The 11,222-nt window shown below is 40.1% G+C and overlaps 1 protein-coding gene across 1 annotated transcript in view; it reads right to left on the bottom strand.

Moving 5' to 3' along the window:
- Window positions 1–287: 287 nt before the first annotated feature.
- LOC134797448 (Golgi-specific brefeldin A-resistance guanine nucleotide exchange factor 1) overlaps window positions 288–11,222 on the bottom strand; it is a 60,795-nt gene continuing 49,860 nt past the window's right edge. Inside the window, exons 27-32 of the mRNA XM_063769689.1 lie at window positions 10,564–10,728; window positions 8,940–9,383; window positions 8,171–8,270; window positions 6,244–6,497; window positions 3,015–3,140; window positions 288–2,963 (exon numbers count right to left, since the gene is read on the bottom strand). Of these exons, the coding sequence (XP_063625759.1) occupies window positions 2,415–2,963; window positions 3,015–3,140; window positions 6,244–6,497; window positions 8,171–8,270; window positions 8,940–9,383; window positions 10,564–10,728 (1,638 nt within the window). The 3' untranslated portion in view covers window positions 288–2,414. The remainder of the gene's footprint in view (window positions 2,964–3,014; window positions 3,141–6,243; window positions 6,498–8,170; window positions 8,271–8,939; window positions 9,384–10,563; window positions 10,729–11,222) is intronic.

Below are 11,222 nucleotides of genomic sequence, written 5' to 3'. Positions count from 1 at the left end.
CAATTGTTACATATTTGCCGTAACTTATTTTTAAAATGTGTTGTTTATTTAAAAGACACATCAAGATTGTTTACCTTATTTCTAATGCTAAAAAAACGAACTATAGTTTGAAATTGAAACAGATGGCGCTGTACAGCACGTCAACTTTTGACAGTCAAAGTTACCTTATAATTTGAATGCCGTACAGCGCCATCTCTTTTAGCTTTTAAATTCCAAGCACGAAATTGTCTTTGACATTACACAATCAATAGAATGATTCAATAGGATATCAAAATGCAACAACTAAATAAAATTGTTAAACACTTTTATTAATAAATTGTTAAACATATATTACATCGACAGGTATATATAGCTCTCTATACAAAACGAAACGATTAATTACAATTTACATACTAAAAAGACCCTGGTACTGAAGTCTGTGAAACATTAATACTATAAATCCTATAGAAGTTTACTAATAGTTATTAAGTGAGCCTGAGCTGAGCTATCCAATCAACTATACGGTGAAGGAATTTAATTCAGTACCATTTGATACCTTGTCGCAGTGACAATGGTATGAGGTCCCTAGCGTCCATATTGATTGTCACTGTGACAAGGTACGAAATGGGAAATTAAATTCTTTGACTACTTTTTACATCAAATAAAAGGGCGCATTTTATTAGAACTAAAGGAATTTGAACCTTCTGTAAAGTAGTTACATTCCATATTACAATGGTATCGAGCACACGGTGCGGTGTGGCGCTGCCAATGCCACTTAAATATGAAATGTATCTAATGTACAGAAGGTTCAAATTGCTTTGTTTTCAATAAGAGCGTCCCTTCAGCTGTTTGATGTTAATTTTACATAAAGGTGCAGTTCCACGTTCGACGGCAGATGTCGCTGTAAGCTGATGTTACTGGTTTGTATGGAAAAAATGAAATAACTTCATAACATAGTATTGGTAACATATGCGAATTCTGTATCTCAGGGTGCGTAGCCAACATGCCAATCGTTTACGCTCCGTACCGAACATGCAACTGTCACTGTCGCACTAATATGGAAGAGTGATAGAGAGACACGAAGCCTCTCGTTGTCGTAGCGCAAGCTATATTCTCTATACTACATGCGACTGCTATCTGCCGTCGATTGGGACAATTTTTATTTTGTTGCATTTATTTTTCGTCAGAATTCAACACAATAGGGAGTAATACTGCAATGTCCTGCCGCCAGAGGCAGCACTAGCACAAACCGTAAACCATAGACATTTTTGAACCAGTTTTCACAGATTATTTGTTAAAAATAAATAATAATATGACATCAAGGCGGTTTCTTGACAGTTTGCGTTAGTAGCGTCCTCTACGCAGAGGTTTTGCGTAATATTCCCTATTTGGTGGATATATAGAGGTTGCCTATTCTGTACAATACCTATCAGCGCAATGTTACCCAAAACGTATGGCATTTTAGTAACACAACAGAAAATTACACAGGTACATTTTTTTGTCCATCTTGGGATTTCGGATCTATTCCACCCAAAATGAGCTCTTCAAAATAACCAAATTAGAAATATAAGTGATGAAAAAATACTACAAAAAAATAAATATCAGCCCAAGTATGGAAATGAACTTTAAAACAGCTTAAGTTGTTATAATTTATTTCTCTCTACAAAAACATTTGACTATACAATGACGTTACGGCTATCGTTTTAGGTATATTTCTAGTACTGATGGCTTTAAATAAATAATAAAACAAAATAAAAACAATACTTGGAATGTAAATATTATAAAGAAATGTAAATACATATTTATGCTAGGCCGGAGTCACAAGTACCCAACTATTCTAATAACGATTAGATTGCTAAGAAGCATAACTTTTGCAAACTTATCAACAAATAGTTATATATACTTTATTACCGTTAGGTAAGGTCGAAAATTAAACCACAGCAGCAGCCTTATCCATATTAATATAAAATAATATTTTACATAAACAAATAACCACAACCAAAACTAAACTTTATTACCTAAATAGCAAAATTCGGATTCCATTTTTTTTACATCATGAATACGGTTTACAAAAGTTATGCTTCGAGTTATAGTGTCATTAACTAATCACAGAGCTCTCGTATTTATTCATTATTATTTAAAAAACATGTTTTTAAGTCATTTTTAATTATGACTTTAGTGCATTGTTAATCTAGGTTCCAAACATGAATACAAATCAATAATAAATAGATAATTTACACATTCTTGTCAAGTTGCTATCTCGTATTAAGTTTAACACATTTCCAAAAAGTTATTGCACAAAACAAATTGTAATACAGACTAGCCAAAACACAATTTAAATCGCCAAACAAAATTAGACTCTAAACCCAACGTACTAAATCGAAAATGGCATAAACTGAGCTCTGAGCTTACAACCAAGTCCCAATGTCCTCGAGCTATCCGTCTCCAGTCAAACTGTCAAAAACCTCGGACCCCGGCGTTACCAACTCGTTCACAGAACCAAAGTAACTCGTGAAATTGAAGCTCTGTGTCACATTGTCTGTTGAGCCAAATTGAGTTTGATTTTTTACATGCATAGGGGTCGCGTTTGCGCTTAGAGATTTTTTATCTAAAAGCGGTTTTGGGTCCTCAGGGTCGTATAGGGTTGCTTCTTTAGGGGATATTGTGGTGTCGTTGTAAGGGTTGGTCATGTATTCGGCGAATAGTTCGCTTTGTTTTAATTTGGTTACTTCGATTATGTCGTAGTTTAAGTCGATTATTGATGGCTTTGGGTCATTTGGAGTTTGTACTTGAGATGGTACTTGTTGGGGTGGTACCGGATTGGACGGTACTGGTACCGGTTGGGGTGGTACTTGTGGTTGAACAGGTTGAAGTGGTACCGGTGGTATCGGGTGTGATAAAACTTGCGTTAGTGGTACCGAATGGAGTACTTGCTGAACTGGTACCTGCTGTGGTACCGGTTGTGGTACTTGTTGAACTGGTACCTGCTGTGGTACCGGTTGTGGTACTTGTTGAACTGGTACCTGCTGTGGTACCGGTTGTGGTACTTGTTGAACTGGTACCTGCTGTGGTACCGCTTGCGGTTGTGGTACTTGCTCGGGGGCGCGGTAGAGCGTTGGTATTTGTGACTGAAGGGATATTCCTATTGGTGTGGAGACCATCTGGAAAAGAAGTAACGTTATTAAAAAAAAGTATGTATTACAAGATCTACAAGCTAAAGGATGGTGGACTATTCCATCTGTCCAATATCTTAGTCCAATGGGTATTTGTGTCTCACATTTTGCTTAATGAGAGAGTGAGACGTTGGACACAGAAATTGGACAGGTGGAATACCACCCTAAGGCCCAGTTGCACCAACAACATTCAACTGACTGATTAACGTCAAACATCAGTGAAGTATGTAATTTCCCATACAATAAAATTTAGCGAACGCTTACGGTGACAGACGGTTTGGTGCAACTGACCCTAAGTAACGACAATGCTACTGAGTGCTTTATCTATACATATAATAAAGCTGAAGACGGTCGAAAGTCTGTACATGGAAGATATTTGAAAAAAAGTTGGCTGGGGATACTTAGAATCGATAACAGAACACGTTCCAAAAGTTTTTAGAATTTTTGTCTGTTTGTCTGTTTATCTGTTTGTCTGTTTATTTGAACGCGCATCACGTGAAAACGGCTGAACGGATTTTGATGAAAACTTTACTAATCTGTCGAGAAAATCCCCGGCCAGGTTATAGGCTATAAAAATTCAACCCCTAAAAGGGGGGGTAGCCACAACACTCGATTGACTTAAGTTTGCCCCTGAATCTTATGGCGCTACTTAGGAAGGAGGGGCAAACTTTTTTCAAATATGTGCTACCACTATTGAGTACCCTGGTAAACTAACAGATGGCGCTGAATTTAATACGTTGTGACATGAATAAGCCACCGAGGAAAGATTTTGCCAAATTAACTCTAAGTTTAGATGACACGGATATCAACAAAAATAATTGAATAATTATGTTGATTTAATAAATTAATAATACATATATCGAAAAATTTTCGCGCTCGCTTCGCTCGCGTTTTCAATAACTTTCTAAGATATGGCGACTGCAGCAGCATTACTCTGTTGCAACGTTGCTGCTGCAGCACTGTCAATTTTCGTGATAAAATGATGTGACTGACTTCCATACTAAAAGTAAAAATGTACAACTGTCTAACTGTCTATCAAATTCCGTTTTTATATCGAAAAATTTTCGCGCTCGCTTCGCTCGCCTTTTTCTATTACTTTCTAAGATATGGCGACAGCAGCAGCATTACTCTGTTGCAACGTTACTGCTGTAGCACTGTCAATTTTCCTGATCAAATGATGAGACTGATTTCCATACTAAAAGTAAAAATGTACAACTGTCTATCAAATTGCGTTTTTATATCGAAAAATTTTCGCGCTCGCTTCGCTCGCGTTTTCAATAACCTTCTAAGATATGGCGACTGCAGCAGCATTACTCTGTTGCAACATTACTGCTGCAGCACTGTCAATTTTCGTGATAAAATGATGTCACTCATTTCCATACTAAAAGTAAAAATGTACAACTGTCTATCAAATTGCCTATTTATATCGAAAAAATTTCGCGCTCGCTTCGCTCGCGTTTTCAATATATTTCTAAGCTATGGCGGCTGCAGCAGTATTACTCTGTTGCAACGTTACTGCTGCAGCACTGTCAATTTTCGTGATAAAATTATGTGACTGATTTCCAAACTAAAAGTAAAAATGTACAACTGTCTATAGAATTGCGTTTTTATATCGAAAAATTTTCGCGCTCGCTTCGCTCGCGTTTTCAATAGCATTCTATTACTTTCTAAGATATGGCGACAGCAGCAGCATTACTCTGTTGCAACGTTACTGCTGCGGCACTGTCAATTGTCGTGATAAAATGATGTGATTAATTTCCATTTTCAGCTGTAATGCGGCAATGAACGTCACTCAATTAACCAAAAAAATTCAATGTAATCTTGATGACCCCCCATGGTCTAGAAATGCTTAGGGCATCAAAATATCTTAATCCGGCGCTGGTCGTTTGCGGAGTCAAACGATTTGGGACTCGCATTTTATACGCAATGCATTCCCGAAAAAAATCGAATCATTCCCGAAAGTCTCGCAACGCATTGAGGTTACAAGGGGCGCGTGGTCTTCCTCAGGAGTCTGAAGAAGACCACGGTGAGTGGCGGTCTAAGCCAGGCAGGCCGCTTCGCTTTCGCTCGCGCGCGTATACCTTAAGGGGCCCACTGATTAACAGTCCGCCGGACGGTATCGGCCTGTCAGTTAGAACAAAATTTTGACAGTTCCGAACAACTGACAGGCCGATACCGTCCGGCGGACTGTTAATCAGTGGGCCCCTTTACGGCTTAGGTACTGTATCGTCCGATATACACCTACTACTCTGTCGTTTAAGTCACGTGTAAAATTTGAATAAGGGCGAAAAAACTATTGACTTTGGAGTGTAGTTTTATTTAGTGGTACCTAATTGTAAAATATTTTATCTGGACTACAGTCCTCTAGCATATCCATCTGTCAACTTTACTTCAAGTTCCGCCTCCAGGGGAGAGGGAGAGAAATTAGGATTAGAAATTAGCCGCTTACTGACACAGACTGAATTCCACGCGGGCGGAGCCGCGGGCACAGCTAGTAATAAATAAGGTGACAATAATTCGTTTAGTGGTCTACGTAGAACATATTTTTAACCGATACTAAGCAAAAATGACGCGATAATACGGGTTTCTTATTGGTACCATACACCTAATTGGTATTACCAGCGCAGGCAGTTGTGGTGACCAAAGGTGACGAAAACTGGAACGTTTACGTCGATATGTGGGGTTTGGAGTGCTGGGTTTTCCTTGTATTACAGTATCCCTTCACCACAGAATAAATAATAGTACTACCGTACAGAAAGGAAACTTCCTACAAAACCGAAGTTTGACAGCGATTCACGGTCGAATCATGCTGTCCCTTTCTAATATATGGCACTATCCCTTTCGGCTATTTAGGGTTGTCAAAATTCAAGCCATTATCTGTGGTCGTGCACGCAAAGGGACGTCAAGTTGTGTCAACCCTAATAATTGCTCGCAGCAATGCTGAGCCGAACGGAGCCGAGTTTGCCCGAAGGGAGGAGTTTCGCACCCCTGCCTTCACTCGTCTACTTCATTCACAGTTCTTCATTTTTAAAGGCTGGCACTATAGAACTAGGTTTCTAGGGTTTGTTATTGAGTTTCAAATTAAACTTACCTCATTCAAAGGCTGTAGTAACACCGAAGCGCTGAGACCAGTCTGATCATACAGCGGGTTCCTTATAGGTACCATGCCACTAACTGGCATTACCGGCACCGGCGCGACCAGTTGTGGGGCTCCGTTCAACGCCGAAGACTGGAAGGTGGGCGACGAAGACTGGAGCGTCGGCGATTGGGTCGGGGAGGGGGTTTGGAGTGGGGTTTGGGGGATGGGAGGGGCGGGAGGTAGTTGTGTAGGTTTGGTGTCTTTTGCTGAAAGTAAAACATGAAGGGTTAGTATTTTTGAAGTGAAAACTTCTTTAGCGGCGCTGTCCATTTTTTGTGATGGGGAAAAAATGTTACACTCGCGACAGGTCACGTGACCGTAAGATTCGTAAGAGGTAAGACGGACACGTGACCTGATCGAAAAACTGTTACAATGTCATTGAGTTTTCACTTCTGCCGGCACTCCCGGAGTGCAACCCGTTGTTTTTTGGCTGTGCATGAGTTTATTTTCAGTTTCAGGTAGATACATTAAAAAGAAAAATAAACTAACTTATCTATAAAATAAAACTAAAAACTACTACTAAATAAAATTAAAATACATCTAAGAAATTGGGCCCCTTTGGCATGGTGCCGAGGACGCTGGCAGCATTTCCCCAGGGTAAGCATTACATAGTAACTATTTTTCTGGAAATTATGGGCAGGTACACTTTTTTTTTTTTTTTTTTTTATTGGAAAAAGGTAAACAATTGACCACAATCTCACCTGATGGTAAGTGCCGATGCAGTCTAGGATGGAACATGCTTACCTAAAAGATGTCTATTCACTCTCGATTTAAAGAGATCCAAGTTATAGTTGACTGGGAATAGATTTGCAGGAAGTAAATCTACTAATAAAAATGTAAATAGGGCTGAAAGCTTCCATACAACACCGCATTTCCCGTGTGCCAGGTTTTTATTTTATTTGTTAAGACAGAAACAAACGAAATAAGATACATAAACGAAAAACGTACAAAGTAGAGGGTGCCACGAAACGACCTCATCTCAGCAAGTTCCGATGAGACCATCAAGTGAGAAGAATCACGCCAGGTATAGTCTGTAGATTCGTAGCAGGCCCCGAACTGCTAATCCTTTGTCTATTGTTAAGTAAAACCGCACGTGCTACTTACCTGCAAAAAAGGGTCTTAATTATTCTAATTCTGTGAGCGCGCGCTAGTCCACCGCTAAAAAAACCAGTGTAGGTGCGCTCTCCGATAACGCGCCTTTGTTACGCATCTCGATGACACATTTTAGACTGGTTCGATTCGCCAGCAGTCAGTCACCGTAGATCACCCACCCTTTTTTTACAGGAATAGGCACGTGCGGTTTTACTTAACAAAGGATTAGCGGCTCGGGGCCACTTACAAGCAACAAGCCAAAAGAAAATGCATCGTTGTGTACTTAATATGTGCCAAGGTTGACGGTTTACTATTCGTACATCATAGCATTCATAGTATAGAATGCGCCAACGGCACAAATGTTTGATGAAAGCATTATTAAACCATTTCAGGCAAACTTTTAATTAATGGCGTCGGATTTTAAAGTGATAATTGTGATAAACACATAAAAAATTTATAATTCAGCCTATATACGTCCCACTGCTGGGCACAGGCCTTCTCCCATGAGCGAGAGGGCTTGGGCTATAGTCCCCACGCTAGCGCAATGCGGTTTGCGGACTTCACAATACCTTTGATTTTCTTCGCAGATGTATGCAGGTTTCCTCACGATGTTTTCCTTCACCGAAAAGCTTAAATAACAAATGATATTTCGTGCATAAATTCTGAAAAACTCATTGGTACAAGCCAGGATTTGAATTGAACCCGCAACCTCCGGATTGAAAGTCGGACGTCATATCCACTCTGCCACCACTGCCTCTCAAATATTTTTGTGATATTTATTATTTACCTTCCGGGAAAAGCTCCTCTTTCAGGTTAGGCAGGAATTCTCCAATCTTCTCCCACGTGACGTACCACAGGTCGTTGTAGCCGTCCGCGTTACTGAATATCTGTGCAAATGAAAATCAATTTTAATGCTAAATATTTCTATAGTCTGTATCTTTAGGTATTTAAATAAAAGTAAACAAACAATTTCTAAATTTTCGGGTAGTTATAACATTTATTGGTTAACCGACCAGTTACAAAACCGCCTGGATCAGTCAACGACCAGACTTTTACCTACATTATTTGATCGTGTAATGTTTTCATCTACCCTCAACTGGCTTAAGGAGCCATTTGGGTTTGGGGGTAAATTTTGTTTACTTTTATTTAAATACCTAAGATACAGAGTATAGGTCCAGTTCAGAAATATAGTCTGGAAGGTATATTTGAAAATACAAGTTTTGAATACTACGTTCGTTCATTCTGTTATTTGCATCTCACTTTCAAATAAGCGAGAGAGTCTGATAAAGATATTTTAAATTTTAATTATCACGGTAGGCCCTCTGTTTCTTAGGGTGGTATTCCACCTGTCCAATAACTTTGTCCATTGTGTATTTGCGTCTCACATTTTGCTTAGTGAGAGAGTGAGACGCAATGCACTTTGGACCAAGGAATTGGACACGTTGAATACCTACCTTAATTTAGCAAAGTTAATTCAGAAAGAGAGAATTGTACACTGAAAGCGCTCGCTGTACGGAGACTATGCTAGAGTGGGACAACTGCACTATCTGTCTCACCCGCACTGAGTGCATGACCAGTATCATGTTCTTGAGGGACTCGAGCGCCGCTTCGGTGAGGGGGTCCAAGGGGGTCGATATTAGGGTCCGCTGTACGGACACTATGCTAGAGCGGGACAACTGCACTATCTGTCTCACCCGCACTGAGTGCATGACCAGTATCATGTTCTTAAGGGACTCGAGCGCCGCTTCGGTGAGAGGGTCCAAGGGGGTCGATATTAGGGTCCGCTGGACGGAGACTATGCTAGAGTGGGACAACTGCACTATCTGTCTCACCCGCACTGAGTGCATGACCAGTATCATGTTCTTGAGGGACTCGAGCGCCGCTTCGGTGAGGGGGTCCAAGGGGGTCGATATTAGGGTCCGCTGGACGGACACTATGCGGAGCCAGAGCGCGCCGAACGTTGGTCGTGGTGATAAAGCGGAGAGGTGGTGCAGGAACACCTAAAATATCAAAAATAGGTTAAAATCAAAAGATACCTTATTTAATTTTTTTCATTATTTCTGTACAAATATTTTTAGGGTTCCGTACCTCAAAAGGAAAAAACGGAACCTTTATAGATCACTCGTACGTCTGTCTGCCTGTCCGACCATTCCCCCCCTTTATCTCTGAAACTACTGGGTCTAAAATTTTGAAAGAAATACACAAAATAGCACTTTACCTATAGATGACAGGAAAACCTATTAGAAATGTGCAGTCAAGCGTGAGTCGGACTTATGTACGGAACTCTTGGAACGCGAGTCCGACTCGCACTTGACCGGTTTTTATATCCTATGAATTGCACTATATTTTGTACAGTAGTGTTGACGAGGCATTGCGCGGGTGCTCCAGTAGAGGTTACACTTGGCGAAGGAAGCTTCCCACCACCAAAGAGAATAGATAGTATAGAGGGGTCCTGTTATAGTAAATTTTGTAGTCACAGTAAATTTACTGCCATCTATCGACACACGACTAAAACTCAAAATGAAAACGTATAAAATTAACAAAAAAATGTGTATATATGGATAAATGATTTTATTATTTTATATCATTTTGACCCATGTTCATTCACTGATATCTATGTGTTAAAATTGTTAAATATGAAACGGTGTCGTCACGCCATCTAGCCGAGGATAGGCTAAAGGTGTGTGCGGCATCTATTCGAGAATGACTTTTTCTTGATTTCCGAGGCACGTTTTTTCCTTAGACTTTATTCATCTTATACGAAGTTACATATGTCTTTGCCACCACGGATGCTGTACCTGTATGTGTGTACCTAACGCTCAACAACATAAGACTTTCCGGTCGGTGCTACATCTATTGTCACTTGACAGTACTACTACTGCTACTTAGCAGTGCTGATAATTCCGCTACTCGATGATGACTCGTCGACTATGAAAATATTAGTCTTTTTGGTACCAAAACTGATGTATGGAGTGAGCACTCATGTCTTACTATATTTCTCTATGGTGTTACTGTTATTTGTATGTATTCCTAATACCTTCATAAAGGGCACTCTTCACAAGTGAAGCTACCAAACAGACACAAACCGTCCGTCCATCAATAAAAGTAGCGCAATGTAGAAATAGCCGTTCTCCGTACAGCGCCATCTAGCGTGATATTTAGCAAACCTTTGAAACATACCTTGCAGAGTATAGTGTTCGCGCGGCTGGCGTGCGGCGCGGCCACGGCGTCCAGCAGCGGGAAGAGAACTCTGGCGAAGCACGCCTCCCAGCGCGCTCCGCCGAGCGCGTGCAGGCCGGGCGCCAGCAGCGCTCGCTGGAGGTACGCTATAGCGCTATTAGCCACCTGGAATAAACATGGTTTAAAAGAAAAAATATTAAAATAAAAACAATTACACATAAAGTAGACGACTACCCTAAAGGTTTTATTTTTCAAATAAATAAATATATTTTCTTTATTTCAGACTTCGTTGTCCAAATGTTCATAGAGACGGATACGGCATGGCAAAAAACAGTAGAAATTAAAAAGTGGCAACACTGTAATGTCGTCCCTTTCAAATTAATCATATATAAGAGAACGGGACGACATGTAGTGTCGACATGTGTTGCCACTTTTTAATTTCTACTGTTTTTTGCCAGGCTGTAGATCAATATTTTTTTGCTATTCGGTTCAATGTAGTAAAACAATATAAAATCCGTTAGTTTGAAATATATGTTTAGCGAAAAACTACAACCACGCCATCCAGCGGCGGATACTGTTACTTAAGTTACTCCAGTTCACAACCGCCTAAAAGTCCTAAAAGATGGCCATAACGACTATGTCTTGTAACTTTCAAAAGT

Source organism: Cydia splendana, chromosome 15 (assembly GCF_910591565.1).
Source record: "Cydia splendana chromosome 15, ilCydSple1.2, whole genome shotgun sequence".
Lineage (NCBI taxonomy): Eukaryota > Metazoa > Arthropoda > Insecta > Lepidoptera > Tortricidae > Cydia > Cydia splendana.
The sequence above is the reverse complement of the archived record's forward strand: the minus strand, read 5'-3'. Positions and strand labels throughout refer to the sequence as shown.